The following is a 17,024-nucleotide window of genomic DNA, read 5'->3' on the forward strand; positions in this document are numbered from 1 at the left end:
AAGCTTTTCAGACATTTTGTTTAGATTTTTTTGAATGAATGGACCCAAGCAGAAACCCAACTTTTCACAACATTAAAATGACAAACACCTTATAAACTTTCTGTGACAATGACTGCAGATATTCAGGATTTTGAAGTTTGGTTACGTTTCTCTCAAATCTTATTAGTAGTTGATCCACTTGTATTATAACTGATTGCTAAATTAAGTTATTAATGTTGATTGTTTCGATGTGCTCTGTGTTACAGTGGTACAGAGTCAGAATGACTGGGGAGTGACGTACACTTCTACTAAGATCTGTGCCTTCAAAGGATCAACAGTGGAAATATACTGCACCCTCACATACCCATCCAGAATAAATGACCACAAAACTACAGTTGAGGAAACATTCTGGTTTATAAAAGAGTAATTATGATTATGTGGATCTAAGAACGGACCCGACCTATTCAGGTCGTGTGGAGTATAACTGTGATATGAACTACTGCACTCTGAGAATCACAGACCTGAGAGAGAGTGACTCAGCTGAGTACAAGTTCAGGTTCATAACAAACCAACCAGGTGGGAAATATACTGGTTCACCTGGAGTCACTCTGTCTGTCACAGGTAACATTTTCATCTGAATATTTATTTATTTAGTTCCAAATGTTCAACATCTTATGAAGATTACTCACATCTGTATGTGTTTGTGTGTTTGTATATGTTCGGTCCAAAATTAATTATTCACATATTCAGATCTCCAGGTGCAGGTGAGCAGATTACGGGGGTCTACTAATTGGACAGAGCTGAAGTGTCACAGCAGTTGTCTTCCACCTGGTCATCATTACTACGTCTGGTACAAGAATGGACAGAACATTTGGGGACAAACATCTAATTCTTATTCAGCCTACTTTGATCCTGCAGACAGTTTTTCCTGTGCTGTAGGAGGATATGAGAAGTCCCGCTCTCCTTCAGTGTGTGAGTTTACATCCAGTCTTCCACTGACATGACACCATCTGGTGGAGCCTTTAACCTATTGTACTGCACATTAACTGCATGTAACTCAGTGGTATTTGCTGATTCATTGTAGAACTGGATGAAAACCAAATCATTTCCCCATGAGATTGTAGACATGTTGCATAATTAACTCTTATTTTCTGTCTTCACTGTAAAATAACTCACAATGAAAATGTATTAAAACAAGATTTGTTATCTTGTCTTTAGACTGTTTAAATTCTTTGGATCAGATCAAACGTGTGCATCATCAGAGAAATTCCCTGATTATCTGTTCTTGTATCTTTAATGGACACTTCTTGGTAAATGTGTTATTCAGTAATATTGTTCCTTACTTTCACGTGCAAAACACTTCATGGGTCCAGGTTTTAACTTATTCTGATCCATCCACACAAACACATGAGTGAAAAGAATGAAGTCAGATATTTTTAAGTGATTAGTGTTACAAGATCTGTCCAATCAAGTTTCCTTGTGGAAGTGATGATGTCAGAAAATGCCACATGTGGGAAAATCATGTCTGACACACATTTTCATTGTTCAATGCACTCATTTAGCTTATTTACCCACTAGAGGTCATCAGTAGACATGGTGGTGTCCAAAGACACTGAACCAGGATCATTTGCTTGGTCTCCTGTCTTCAGCACTGTTGGACATTTTCAGTCTTTATGTCTGTGATGATTTTGTGCTTTAGGTTTTCTGTTTGACTTAAAGATAAGAACATCCTTCTAGTTTGGCCTTAACATGTGTCTTAGGTGAAAACCCATTGCTAATATACAAAAATCAATGAAAGAAAATGAAGGAAATTTCTTAAAGGGCATGTAGATTACCACTCTCCTTCAGTGTGTCTTTAGTCCACTACTTCAGTAACGTCCCAACTTGTATCCATGGTAACAGGAACCCATATAGTTTCTGATACAGGAGGAAATCAAGCTGCACCTCCACTTTGTGTTTGTGTGAAATATTGTCCATTTAATGTGTTAAATGTGTTCATGTTTTCTCCTCCAGATGCTCCAAAGCTTCCCTCTGTGTCAGTGAGTCCCTCTGGTGAGATAGTGGAGGGCAGTTCAGTGACTCTGACCTGCAGCAGTGATGCTAACCCAGCAGCTAAATACACCTGGTACAAGAAGAAAAAAACACTGCTCAGTAAAGAACCACAGCTTGTCTTCAGCTCCATCCAGTCCTCTGACTCTGGAGAGTATTACTGTGCAGTCAAGAATGAAGGAAGAAAGACATCTGGATTAGTCTCTATTAATGTGAAATGTGAGCAAAACACAGTTAATTTAAAACTTATGAAAACTTTTTAAAGTTTAATTATCCAGTCAAATGTTTTACTGATCATGCTCTTTCTTCAGCTCTGCCTGTTTCACATTCACAGTCTGCTGCTGTAGTTCACTGAGCAGCTACAGTAGGGGAGAGCAGGGGCTAAAGAACCATTTTTCAGAAAAACATGATTTTAAGAGATAATGTTTCAGACAGAGATATATTTTTGCTGTGGTCACTAACTCACAGGTGTGGTCTATCAATATCAGGTGGTATTTTGTACAAATGTAGAACAACTTCTGTATAATTTCACTTTAAACATAAGTGGCACATTCTTACTTTTGACCCCGTCAGCTGGGACAAAAGTAATACAACAAAACAAGCTAGATTTTTTGTGTTACCCTTGTATTTAATAAATAACCATGACTGTGACCTTGTTAATGTGTAATTGCAAAGATCTTTTGTCCTTTATCCTTAAAAAATAAATTAAATTACATTTTTATTTTTAATATTCAGTTTCAAAAGTAACCTGACAGCCCAAACTTGCATTCTTCAGAGAACATCCTTCTAGTTTGGTATTTCTAACACGTGTGTAGTGGCTAAAAGTCACAAAAAGACAGGTATCTAATTAATGCGTTTGCAGCCGCCATAGGCCACTAGTGTGATACGAAATAATGTTGTTTGCATTTGCCGTTTTGATTGAATTCATTGTTCATCGATGATGGTCTTCAGGTAAATACAATAATCCATAATGCCATCCACTGAATGTTACACATTTTCATACAACCTTTGTACGGCGCCGCCCATCTTAGCGTGCCAGAGCGGTCAAAAAACTAAATGAACCTTTGCAAAGGTTCCTACTTAAATTACCTTTGACCCAAAACAGACAGGAGCCACCTACTGGCCCACTGGAGTACTGCACCCAACACAAAAAAAACATAAATGGCCTTATGTGAATCCCCATTGTGTGCACACACACACACACTCTTCAGTAGCTTCCCTCTATGATATTAATGAAAGAAAATGAAGGAAACTTCTTATAGACATGTAGATTACCACTCTCCTTCACTCTTTCGTCTACTGCTTCAGTAACAAAGTGTCCAACTTGTATCCATGGTAACAGGAACCCACATAGTTTCTGATAAAGGAGGAAATCAAGCTGCACCTCCACTTTGTGTTTGTATGAAATATTGTCCATTTAAAATGCTCCACTGTGAAAATTCAACCTCATCTTGAAATTAAATGTTAAAAGTGTTCATGTTTTCTCCTCCAGATGCTCCAAAGCTTCCCTCTGTGTCAGTGAGTCCCTCTGCTGAGATAGTGGAGGGCAGTTCAGTGACTCTGACCTGCAGCAGTGATGCTAACCCAGCAGCTAATTATACCTGGTACAAGGAGAATGAAGACTCACCAAAAGCATCAGGACAGAACTTCACCATCACTGACTTCAGAGCTGAACACAGTGGGAATTATTACTGTGAAGCCCAGAACAGAAGAGGACGTCATAACTCCACCTTACATCTGATTGTTGTGGCAGGTAAGTTTTTGCATTAAGCTCACACACACTCTGAAATGTATCAGCTTGTATGTTTTCAGTGAGTGCAGGAAATTGTGGACCTCAGCTGGGGACATTACAGTGTTTTTTAATTCCTTAGGCACAATTTTTCAAACTAGTGGCTATTTTTTAAAACCTCTACACACTAATCACAAAACCTTACACCAATAAAACAAAACATTATACATCCCTTGCAAAAGCAAACAATTCTTGCAAAACTATAATACAGTAAACACAAATGCACTGTACTTGGTTCGGATCTGTCTCTGCTTTCTATCTCTGACAGTAGAGAGATAATAATCTCTTTTTAGACAGAACATTCTGATCTACTTTGGCTTTTAGTTTCTTCTTTGTAACGCTCCAAATCAGTTTCTTTACATTGTTATAATTTGGTTTACTCTGATTGGTGTTTGGAAAGCAGTGTTACTCTATGGGAGCAATGGGTCCAAACATGCTGTAACACTCTAATTTACTGTCTGTGTTTTCTTCTGTTCCCCATTTCTCAGGAGCAGGGAAAATAACAGTTGCTACAACAATCACTGTTGTTCTCCTGGTTATCATTTCCCTCTGTCTCTTCCTGTGGATCAGGTGAGCAGCTCTGTTTCACTGAATCATTGAATGTTAAATCACTGAAGGTCAGTTTGTCCAATCTAAAACGTTCAGTCATTTATTTTCTTATTTATTCTCCTAACCAGGAAAAAGAGGGCTTCCAAGGAATCGTCTGAGCCTGAAGAGAGACCAGACAACAGGGAACAGGTGAGAATAGTCATGGATCTTATTCAAGAACAAAAGTCACTCACTCTTCAAGTGCTTCTGGAAAATGAATCTGACTGAGAAGGACTTCATGCATTTTTATTGCAATCATCTGTAAGAATTCACTATTCAAATGAAAAACCCACTCATGTAAAATATGTCTGTGCAGTTTCTACCTGAACAGCCAGAGGAGCAGGATAACCTTCAGTATGCCAGCATTCACTTCACCAACAACCAGGCAGATCCTCTCTACTCCAACATCAGACCAGCTCGCTCCCTCAGACACACGGAGCAGCAAGAAGTCATGGAGTACGCTGTTGTCACATTTAAGAGTAATACTGCCCCGAGGTGAGCAACTCTTCTCACATTATCCTTACTACAAGATTAAAATGACATAACTGTGAAATAAATATGTTGCTTTTGCATTTTCCCTTTCTGTTTTTTTACATTTTAATTATCACTGTTGGGATATGATGGTAATTATATTATTTCAAACATCTTCTTTTTTCTCAGATCCAGGGGTCAGGAAACTGGAGAGGATTCAGCTGCATTGTACAGCACCGTCAACAAAACCTAATGAACAGACACTGCATTTTTGATATTTCTATGAGCAGTGGATAAGACACATCCCACCAATGTGTCCCTGAGCAAGACACTTAACCCCTAGTTGCTCCAGAGGCGTGTGACCTCTGACATATTTAGCAGTTGTAAGTTGCTTTGGATAAAAGCGTCAGCTAAATGAGTAAATGTAACCAGTGTTCAGCTTAGATTTTTACTCTGCATGTGCAGCTTTAAAGAATGTGTAAAGTATTTTATGACTTAAAGCATTAACTTGAATATTATGTGTGTAACATGTTTTTTACAGTCTTTGAAAGTTCAGCATTCAGTGACCTTTTATCTCTGCTCTCTAACAACTCTCCTTCCTGCCAAACCTCTTCCTGGAGACACCAAAATGTACCTGAAGTAACTGTTAGTGCACCAGAGGAAGTTAAGCCTCTCAGACCTAGGAGCTACTTTCAGAGCTAAACTTGTTTGTTTGAGTCTTACAGTTAGGACTTAAACACCCCTTATTTTTTGATGGAGTTTCATAAAACTCAGCTAGTTAGGAGCTACATGTTTTGTGAGTGTGACTCTACTGTTAGTTCAGGAGTAGTAGTTACAGTGATATCCAACATCAGTAAGTCAAAATAAAAGTAAAGAGGTGCATTAATAACAGAGTAAAAGTAAGGCTGAGGCTGCTCCACAGTGTCTGTAAGTAAGTGAGGGAGTTTTGCATAAATACCTTCACAATTCTCTTATCTCAGCTAATGTATATATAGTCTATGCAGTTTTTTGATTGGCTTCCTTCTAATTTCCTTCCTTTTCTATTTGTAATTATTTCAGTCAAATAGTGTTGGTGTTTGTTACCTCTTAGCCAGCAGTCTCTTGTGATGCTGTAACATGTCACTTCCTCCCAGAGATCAATAAAGCTGAAGATGAAACTACAGAGTTTGCATTTCTTTCCTCTCTAAATGAGATTTTGTACACTTTTTGTACCATTTGTTCTTTTCACCTCACTTTTTATCTGTATTTCATTTCATGTGTATAAATGTCTGTGTCTGGATTGTTACCACACAGTGGTTTGTGGACTTTCTTGTATATTATATAGTCTATCTGAATCCTTGATAGCATAAATTTAATGTGTACAGTAAGGGTTGCAAAGGAGGAAAATACATTAGCTTGAATTATTCATCCCCATAGAAGGACGACTACTTGTCTAACTCAATTATTCTGCTTCTCTTCGTGTTGAGTCTCAAACAGTGAAGTCTTCTCGCACATATTTCTACTTTTATGTCATTAAGTTGATGGCTAACCTTTTTAATTGTGTAAAATTACTTTTTCACTTGGATTTGCAGGAAAACTACCTGTTTTATTGCCAAGCAGAATGAGTCAGTGTCAATGCATTTTTTTCTCTTGAATATGAAGTCAAAATAATGAGCGAGCACCAGCTCACAATTTCTACTTAGGAAGTAAAAATTTGTACTTAGTATCTTATGATTTAGATTTTTTGTTCTTTCTATCATTGTTTTCACTTCCTGGCAGAAATTGACTTCTTTAGTTCAGAGCTCAAAGTAGTGCAGGGACCCTGGACCACCTAGAAATTTTAAATATGGATTTGGGCAAATTACAAGTGTCCAGGATCTAATGTTATGGGGAATGCCCTCAGTCAGCAGTCTACCATAAAGTTAATCTGTTTTTAATTTACATGGATTTGATGAATTGATCTTCTAAAATTGTTCAATCTGCTGGATGAGCACCAGCCGAATGGACAAAATGGCAAAGCGACTTTAGGATTTTGGTGTCAGGTCTCCAAAAAACATTAAATACAAGGCACTTTTACTAAAAATTATTAAAAGGTGGTACTTTCCTGCTCCACCCCTAATGCAGAAACATTTTTATGTCTTAAATGAATGGACCAAAGCTGAAGCACCTAATAGTGATAAATATTCCAATGACATCATTAAAAACAGAAACACCTGATAAAATACTTATACTTCAGTTCTAGTTCAGTTACACTAGTTTCACTCTGTGGCAAATAGCTTGACTCCTCTGGAAGTAGTTTTGTAAATGTACAGTAGTTCAATTAAGTTCTACAAAAATAAATAAGTAAAATGAAGTCTGTTCTCTGATGTTGTTATGGATCGGATTTTGGATTCTGAAGTCACCTGTTTTTCAGTTGTACAGAGTCAGAATGGCTGGAGAGTGATTTACACTTCTACTCCGATCTGTGCCGTAAAAGGATCAACAGTGGAATTAAGCTGCACCTACATATATCCCTCCAGCTTAAATAATCATGATACCAAAGCTGAGGAAACATTCTGGTTTACGAAAGAGAGTGATAATGTTTATGTGGATCTGAAATCGGACCCAGAGTATTCAGGTCGCGTGACGTATAGCTGTGATAAGAACCGCTGCACTCTGAGAATCACAGACCTGAGAGAGAGCGACTCAGCTGAGTACAAGTTCAGGTTCATAACAAACCAAGAACGTGGGAAATATACTGGTTTACCTGGAGTCACTCTGTCTGTCACAGGTAACAATTTAGTTCCCAGTATTCAACATCTTATGAACGTTAGTTGTGTGTGTGTGTATGTTGGCAGTTCAGTCTAAAATGAAGCCTTCTTATTCACGTATTCAGATCTCCAGGTGCAGGTGACCAGATTAGACATCTACAAGACTTCTAACTGGGCAGAGCTGGAGTGTCACAGCAGTTGTCATCTACCTGATCATCTGTCCTATGTCTGGTATAAAAATGGACAGTACAGGCAGGGAACATCTACTTACTCAGGCTCCTTTGATCCTGTACACAACTTTTCCTGTGCTGTAAATGGGTATGAGAACTCCCGCTCTCCTTCAGTCTGTGAGTTTTCTCCACAGTCTTCAGGATCAGTTTAGCTAATGCACTGCACCATGAATGTACGTGTCTGTAACCACAAAACCTGTGTTTGTGTGTCACTCGCAGTCAGCTTAGTCGTTCATTTTTATAAAATATTAAAATCTATCCTCTGCTGTTATAAATCTGACTGTTTTCTGCTCTGTGTTACAGTGGTACAGAGTCAGAATGACTGGGGAGTGAGTTACACTTCTACTGAGATCTGTGCCTTAAAAGGATCAACAGTGGACATAAGCTGCACATACAGATACCCATCCAGAATAAATGACGACCATACTATAATCTGGTTCACAAAAGAGAGAAATGATCAATATGTGGATCTGGAAACAGATCGTGTGCAGCATCAATGTGGAAACAACTTCTGCACTCTGAGAATCAGAGACCTGAGAGAGAGCGACTCCGCTGAGTACAAGTTCAAGTTCAACACTTCAACAGGGACATTTACTGGTTCACCTGGAGTCACTGTGTCTGTCACAGGTAACATTTTCACTGGAAGACAGTTTCAAATGTTTAGGATATGTTAGCCAGTGTGTATTTTGTCTTGGCTAACCTTGCATTTTAGAGATTGTTTTATGTTTTTAGGTGTTTTTAGTGTACTGTCTATGGTGGGCACATTTATGTATTTCTTTCTGTTTTGCATTTGTACTTGGGTTGTTTGTGTGATACTTGTTGTGTTTTATCATGTGAACTGACTTCATCTCAAGTTTTCCACTTGGGATAGTAAAAGAACTGAACTGACTGTCAATTCTAAAAATAACATTTCTGTTGGTTAATCCCAGATCCACAGTCAACCAGTTTTCTAACTGGACTGAGCTGGCCTGTCACAGCAAGTGTCGGCTGCCTGATCGTCCTTCCTACATCTTGTACAAGAATCGACAGAACATTCAGGAAAATAAAGTTTATTTTCATGCACATCATCCATTTGTTCCTGCAGACAGCTATTCTTGTGCTGTATCAGGATATGAGCTGTTCCCCTCTCCTTCAGTGTGTGAGTTCACTCCTAATTATTCCATTAAAATAATATAATCTGGTTTAAAAGGTTTCACCAAAATAGTCAAGAACAATTCAGTTTTACCTTTTTGACATTTTTTAGTTCCTCTTCATAAACATGATCCATTTATTATGAACAAAATGTATTTTCAATCAGGCAGTTTAATTCATTCAAGCTTTTTGTTTTAATTTTAAATTCTACAAAAATTGGAATGAGGGATAGTTATTTCCATAAAAAAATAGCAAATAGTCAAGGTAAAAATTAAAAAGAGAAAATAATTTTGCTATAAATGAGTGTAATTGGAGAGCAGAAACACACGTGCAGTATCAATAATCAAAATAACATTTACTTTCTTTAATTTTCTCTTGAATAAACATTTAACTTTAGAAAATAAACAATCAACAAAAAACAGACTATGTTTTACAAAATCATTGTAATTTTAAGCCAAAATATGTTTAAAACTCCTGAAGATGCTCCAAAGCTACCTAACCCAGGAAATGAGCTAATATTTTGAGATATGGATTTTTGATTTCGGTGAACTGTAAACTGTTCATCAAAATCATCAAGATTAAAAAAAAAAAGAAGGCTTTTATTATTTGGATTATATGAAAGTTTCCCTTTCTGAATTAAATTAAGGAGAAGAAAATAACTTTTTGACAATATTCAAATTTTGTGAGATGCACCTGTATGTCCATATACTGTACTGGATTTTGTTGGGTGGCAAACACTTTTGAAATGTAGGAAAGGCAAAGGTTTTGAACCCCATGCAATTAAATAACAGTAGAAACATCAACAGTCATCTGGAGAAAAGTAACAATTGTTTGTTGTTGTTTTTTTCAAATAGCAATTATGACAATGAATGTACATGTCAAACCATAAATGACGTATACAGTTTATTGATATCTTATCATGTACTAACTAGTAATATAATATCATTAAGTATATTTATCCAACTCTGCTTTTCGATAGTCAATCGGGCCATTAATGCAGTATTTACAACACACTGCAATAATTTTGGGTGATATAACTTACCTCTGTTTTACCCACGTAAGATGCACGTTCATCTGGTATCTTCTTAGATGTAAATGAGTATAATTCAAGTGGCCAAAACACACAGCTCTGTCTGCTGCCAGTCACAAAACCACCTCCAAAATTTCAGATGCTTCCACACTCATTTCAACACAAAACAAAGAAATCTATCCTCAATTTTTGTTGATTTATGTTTTCTCCTCCAGATGCTCCAAAGCTTCCCTCTGTGTCAGTGAGTCCCTCTGCTGAGATAGTGGAGGGCAGTTCAGTGACTCTGACCTGCAGCAGTGATGCTAACCCAGCAGCTAATTATACCTGGTACAAGGAGAATGAAGACTCACCAAAAGCATCAGGACAGAACTTCACCATCACTGACTTCAGAGCTGAACACAGTGGGAATTATTACTGTGAAGCCCAGACTCAGCATAAGACTTTTAGCATCCCATACTGCTGCAGCACATCTCTTTGAACTTAAACTGGTATAAATGTAATTTTCACTGTCTAAAGATGCACTTGAAGTGTCAAGTGATGCATCAAACCTACTTTTACACCATTCTTGTTTTTGTGCTTAAAATTGGAAGAGTTTAAAAATGTGTTTTCTCTTTTTGAATGGTCTTTGCTTGTGTCTGGGATTTTTACAGCGAAACAGGTTTAATACCAACAGGCCATAACAATATTTTCTTATTCTCTCTTATTAAGTTCATAGTTTGCAAATTGTCACTTCTTTATTTTGATGTTGGTGTTAACTGGCATTTGGCTCATCATGAATATCAATAATCTAAAGAGGAAGGAAATCTAGTAGTTTAACAGCCTGATATCTATCTTCTGCTTACTGACCACAGAGGAAGGCTTCTTTAAAGACAGTGCCCTTCTTCATTGTAAGTAGAATTATTTATTGATGTGACTGGTACTGTATATCTCCTGTGTACATTATTTTATATGCTGACATGTTTTATTGTCTCTGAAGCCACACAGAGAGATGAGAGGAGCAGCTATGAGTTTAACTGCAGCAACAAGTGGATTTGTTGTCTTCCTTCTCTCTGTGTCAGGTACTGAATATCTAAACTTATATTTATTGCATTAAAACAGGGGAATCTGGGAAAATATGGGTCTTGTAAAAGTAGGCTGAAGGTCACATGTGGAAAAAAGTGGATCAGAGTTGTGTGAAAGGAAACGCTACAAACATTGGTTTTGTGTGTAATTGTAGAAACTCCCCAGATGTTAATTTGTTTTTTAATCATTTTTTGTTTGTTTTTGTGTCGTAATGAATATTAAGAAGATCGTGGTTTGTGATGGCCATCATCCTTTGCTCTTTTCTTTTACTTAAGGTAATTGTGTGCAGTCACTTCTACATGTTGTAAACTGAGAATATTTGGGGTTTTAGTTATGAATGTTCCCTTCTCACCCTGTGAAAACCTATTGCCCTGTTTAATGTGTTCTAAAGTCGACTCTGGTTGCAGAAGATGGCGGATGATTAGCTCCTATCTGCAACTATTTTTATCACGGAGAAGGTTTTTAAAGAGATTCTGGTCTCACAGTGAAGTCATACTGGCACAATTTATCTCATATCTTCATCTGCACGAAACCCTGCTACTTCCTTTTGTACTGTCTGACCTCAGTGATGTTTCTGTGGTCTGTGTTGACAGCAGCAGGGTCCAAAATTATCTTTCTTTACTGCCTGCCGCTGTGGCAAGCAAGTTATGTTGCCTTCCACACAGAAATTGTATCACTTTAGAAATGTATGCACCTAGATAGCCTAAATGACGGAACAACATTCAGCTCATTTAGGCAAATTGTAATTTAATGTTTCCCCTTTCAAAGTGGTGGATGGTCTGATGATTTTACAGCCTCTACCAACAATATACCCTCATTCAGCGGGTGCTAAAGTCAGAGACCTTGATAGCAGTTTTCTGCTATCTTATGTTTAGCTGCTAGAAACTCTTCCACACCTCAGTGCGCTGCATTTATTTTTAGCTTTCACACTTAACTCTGCAGCAACCTGACTGCAGAGTGAACAGAGAGAACTGACCAAGAAAAGCACAGACTCTCTAATAATTTATATTTCTCCTCTTATCCCGGTCAGTAAACTGCATTAAAGGTCACAGGTCTGATACTTTCCTGTTCACTTCACTGCACCTTCAGACTGGATGATGTCCTGCCTCAGTGCACATAGAGATGAACTGTAGAAATCTTCCTTTGCACTGACTGTGTATAACTGAGAAAGTTTTTCTGTAACATCAAAAAAAGTCATAAAGCATTGAATAATTATATCTGGAGTTAGAAAGTGCCTTGGGGGAAGAACAATACAGTAGAGTATTTTATGTCCCTCTGTTTTATCCCAGTAAAGTGTGTAAAATGTCCTTTTATTCATTTTCTGTTTGGATAACTTGTGTGTTGACACATAAGCTGCACTTTTCAGGCACTTTTTTGAGGACTCTTTTTTTTTGTTTGAATGAATAGGCCAAAGCAGAATTAACCAGAAATATTCCAAAAAAATGATTTTAAAAAAACCTTATAATTATAGTAATATATATTGGTATCTTATAAAATTCTCTATTCCAGTTAAGGTTCAGGAACTTTTTATGACAATGACTGCAGATAATTAGTCAGACAACTGAGGACCTTGAAACTTGTCCAGGTTACATTTTCGCCAAATCATATCGGTAGTATGATCCACTTTGTCTTATTAACTGATTGTTAAATGATGTTAGTAATGTTGATTGTTGTTTCTGATGTGCTCTGTGTTACAGTTGTACAGAGCCAGAATGACTGGGGAGTGACTTACACTTCTACTACTAAGATCTGTGCCTTCAAAGGATCAACAGTTGATATGTCCTCCAAATATACATACCCACTCAAAACAAATGGCCATGAGACTAAAGTTGAGAGAATATTCTGGTTTACTGAAGAAAGTAATGTGGATCTAATAATGGACACAAACTATTCAGGTCGTTTGACACATAGCTGTGGTGAGCCCTACTGCACTCTGAGAATCACCGACCTGAGAGAGAGCGACTCAGCTGAGTACAAGTTCAGGTTCATAACAAACCAAGAACGTGGGAAATATACTGGTTCACCTGGAGTCACTCTGTCTGTCACAGGTAACATTTTTGTCTGAATATTTATTTATTTAGTTGCAAATGTCCAACATCTTATGAAGGTTACTGTGTTTCTATGTTGACAGTTCAGTCTAAAGTTAAGATTTCTGTTCGTTATTCACATATTCAGATCTCCAGGTGCAGGTGAGCAGATTACAGGTCTATGAGTCTTATAACTGGACAGAGCTGAAGTGTCACAGCAGTTGTCTTCCACCTGGTCATCCTTCCTACATCTGGTACAAGAATGGACAGAACATTTGGGGACAAACATCTAATTCTTATTCAGCCTACTTTTATCCTGCAGACAGCTTTTCCTGTGCTGTAGGAGGATATGAGAAGTCCCGCTCTCCTTCAGTGTGTGAGTTTACATCCAGTCTTCCACTGACATGACACCATCTGGTGGAGCCTTTAACCTATTGTACTGCACATTAACTGCATGTAACTCAGTGGTATTTGGTGATTCATTGTAGAACTGGATGAAAACCAAATCATTTCCCCATGAGATTGTAGACATGTTGCATAATTAGTTTTTATTCACTGTCTTTACTGCAAAATTAAACTGTAAAATAACTCACAATGAAAACGTATTAAAACAAGATTTGTTATCTTGTCTTTAGACTGTTTAAATTCTTTGGATCAGATCAATCTTGTGCATCATCAGAGAAATTCCCTGATTATCTGTTCTTGTATCTTTAATGGACGCTTTTTAAAATGTGTTCTTCAGCAAAACACTTCATGGGTCCAGGTTTTAACTTATTCTGATCCATCCACACAAACACATGAGTGAAAAGAATGAAGTCAGATATTTTTAAGTGATTAGTGTTACAAGATCTGTCCAATCAAGTTTCCTTGTGGAAGTGATGATGTCAGAAAATGCCACATGTGGGAAAATCATGTCTGACACACGTTTTCATTGTTCAGTGCACTCATTTAGCTTATTTACCCACTAGAGGTCATCAGTAGACATGGTGGTGTCCAAAGACACTGAACCAGGATCATTTGCTTGGTCTCCTGTCTTCAGCACTGCTGGACTGTTGGACATTTTGAGTCTTCATGTCTGTGATGTTTATGTGCTTTAGGTTTTCTGTTGGATTTAAAGATAAAAACATCCTTCTATTTTGGTATTTCTAACATGTGCCTTATGTAAATCCACACACACACACACACTTTGTTGTGTTGTATTACATTTTATTGTGATTTTTATCTGTGAAAGGTGCTATACAAATAAACTTTACTTACTTACTACACACACACACAGTATACGCCATCTAACGAATGAAAGAAAATGATTAAGCAAATTTCTTACAGGACATAAAGATTACCACTCTCCTTCAGTCTTTAGTCCACTGCTTCAGTATCAAAGTGTCCAACTTGTATCCATGGTAACAGGAACCCATGTAGTTTCTGATAAGGAGGAAATCAAGCTGCACCTCCAATTTGTGTTTGTATGAAATATTGTCCATTTAAAATGCTCCACTGTGAAAATTCAACCTCATCTTGAAATGAAATGTTACATGTGTTCACGTTTTCTTCTCCAGATGCTCCAAAGCTTCCCTCTGTGTCAGTGAGTCCCTCTGCTGAGATAGTGGAGGGCAGTTCAGTGACTCTGACCTGCAGCAGTGATGCTAACCCAGCAGCTAAATACACCTGGTACAAGGAGAACCAAACACTGATTCAGAGACCAGGAGACATTTATCATTTCACCTCTATCAGCTCTAAGGACAGCGGGATCTACCACTGCAAGTCTGAGAATGAGTATGGCCAGATCAACTCCACATCTGTATCCATAGATGTCCAGTTTAAGTACAAAACATCCGTCACCTCGACATGCATTGTGTCATCATTGCATGTCGAGGATCATTTCAGATTTTAAATTCTAACTAAATAATTTGTTCCGGAGTCCTTTGCGGGAAAACACTTGCAGCAACGGGCCGTCAGCCCTGGGCTTGCACTCTGAGTTTGTTTGGTGTCGCTATAGCTCAGCGGAACACACTCCAGGCTCTGTCGTTGGAACCGTGACTTCGTTCATTCAAGGCAAGAAATGAGCGGGCTTCTGAGTTTCTGGTCCAAAGTTGCTCAGAACGATCGGATGATGTTAAAACAACTAAATCAAATAAAACTCATACATTCTCCGTAGGTTCGCGAGGCCCCGGGAATATAGGCTATTTAATGTTGCTGAGATTAAACAAGTCTGGGGAAAGTTTCATCCCAGGCAGCTCCAAACAAAATCAAAACTCCCGCTAAGAAAAATGGGGATTCAAGAGCAGTAGCTTTCTCAGCTCGTCGACACAATATCGACATTTGAAAAATACTCAGTTCTAAACATTCAGATAAAGACAAGCAAAACAAGACTAAACACTAGAGGATTAAAGGTTATAATGGTTATATAAAAAACGTAACAAAGCTTAACTACATGTTCTCAGGGTAAACTTGATCGTTACGGGTTTTAACTCAAGAGACAATTTAGATGTAAGCAAAAATATTTCGTTTATACAATTACATGGTGATAGGTACTTGGCGCTCATTGTCGGTGTAAGCCGAGTTTTAAACACTTGTGTGTTACACCTTTCCTGTCCCCTTGGTGGAGCTCGGGAAATGAGAAAACAGTAGACATTCAACTGTGAGATTTACCACTTTAACCGGGAAGCTGGTTATACACACCGGCGTGTGGGCGAATGTTTTAGTAGGAAATTGGCTTATCACATTTGCCCATCGGCTACAAGAGAGAAGGGAGTGGTGGTTTATGCCTCAGCTGTTCTATGGGAAAAAGAGTCAGGTTGGGGCCGGACGGGTGGTTCTTTTTATGTCCGGAGGTGACCTGCGGAGAGAGAGGGGTCGGACAGCCCCTTTTGCTGACCTACTAAATGTCTCTAGTGACACCTTTACGGCTAGAGAGGTTCACTAAGGCTCTTTGAATACACAATCCTTAAGAGATGCATTGTCTGCTGATCCCTAACAAACACCAGGCGATGTCTCTGGTTTTTTCATGTAAAAAGGTCAACTCTAGGGGAAGAAAACTTCCCCCCTCTTTTGGCACCATCTGACCTCACCTGCCTTTTTGAGTGAGTCTGGTTGATTCCTCAACATCACACTTTCTCTCAAATTTAGCACATTACAACAAATTCTCATTCACTCCTGTAGGCTACTCTAAAAAGCATCTATGCAACCAATGGTCCCAAATGTTTATTTCAGTGGGTACCGTTCTAGGCAAAGATCAAACCCTGAAACCACTAAAGACAAGCATACCACAGTCTTGAGCCAAACTAAACCCTTTTCTGTAAACCCTTATTTATTTATTTTTTTTACAGTTTAATCTAGCACAAATTAAAAAGTTATTTCTGCTTGCCTGCAGATCTCTTCTAGATTAACAACTTTGAACTATCCGTCCCTAAGGTTCCCACACACACCGAGCACACATCCCAAAACCACACTTCACCAATATTTACATATAAAGAGGACAAACACCAAAAAATAACAAGATAACAGTAAAACCATTTACACAAAATACTTTTTTCTTATACAGAAAACACTTCATCTTTATGAAACATTAATCACCAAATCTCATCTCCTTTTGTTATTTTCTTCATTTTAAAAACAGCTCCACTGCTATTTTAATTTACGCATTTTGTTGGCAGTCAATTCAAAGAAAACCCTCTTTTACCGAGGGATTGAACTTGCAGAGCACTAAACCTATAGGCTGCACTTCCTCCACCGAGGGAAAACTACCCCTTTTCACCGGGGCAAACCTTCTCTTCAACGAGCGAAAACTGTACACCCCATTACCAGGGCAAAGCTGTCAATGCCACAACAATCACACATTAACTCTGTTAACTTTCTCGACTATGGTCACGTATTTACATCAGTTAACCCGTTAATTTTTCTCATACACACATCAAGCTAATTAATTCTTACTGTACCCCT

The 17,024-nt window shown here is 38.0% G+C and overlaps 2 protein-coding genes across 2 annotated transcripts in view; both read left to right on the top strand.

Moving 5' to 3' along the window:
* Nucleotides 1-6,036, top strand: part of LOC119897907 (B-cell receptor CD22-like) — a 16,015-nt gene extending 9,979 nt beyond the window's left edge. The window contains exons 6-11 of the mRNA XM_038711946.1: nt 1,993-2,247; nt 3,521-3,781; nt 4,306-4,387; nt 4,495-4,555; nt 4,722-4,900; nt 5,066-6,036. Coding sequence (XP_038567874.1) covers nt 1,993-2,247; nt 3,521-3,781; nt 4,306-4,387; nt 4,495-4,555; nt 4,722-4,900; nt 5,066-5,129 — 902 coding nt within the window. The 3' untranslated portion in view covers nt 5,130-6,036. The remainder of the gene's footprint in view (nt 1-1,992; nt 2,248-3,520; nt 3,782-4,305; nt 4,388-4,494; nt 4,556-4,721; nt 4,901-5,065) is intronic.
* A 440-nt stretch (nt 6,037-6,476) lies between these two features.
* The window catches only part of LOC119891947 (B-cell receptor CD22-like), an 18,808-nt gene continuing 8,260 nt past the window's right edge, over nt 6,477-17,024 (top strand). The window contains exons 1-4 of the mRNA XM_038703997.1: nt 6,477-6,480; nt 7,464-7,625; nt 13,234-13,461; nt 14,642-14,902. Coding sequence (XP_038559925.1) covers nt 6,477-6,480; nt 7,464-7,625; nt 13,234-13,461; nt 14,642-14,902 — 655 coding nt within the window. The remainder of the gene's footprint in view (nt 6,481-7,463; nt 7,626-13,233; nt 13,462-14,641; nt 14,903-17,024) is intronic.

This window comes from Micropterus salmoides, unplaced genomic scaffold (genome assembly GCF_014851395.1).
Source record: "Micropterus salmoides isolate LMB-PRFRI ecotype aquatic unplaced genomic scaffold, ASM1485139v1 Ms_hic_scaffold_1, whole genome shotgun sequence".
NCBI lineage: Eukaryota > Metazoa > Chordata > Actinopteri > Centrarchiformes > Centrarchidae > Micropterus > Micropterus salmoides.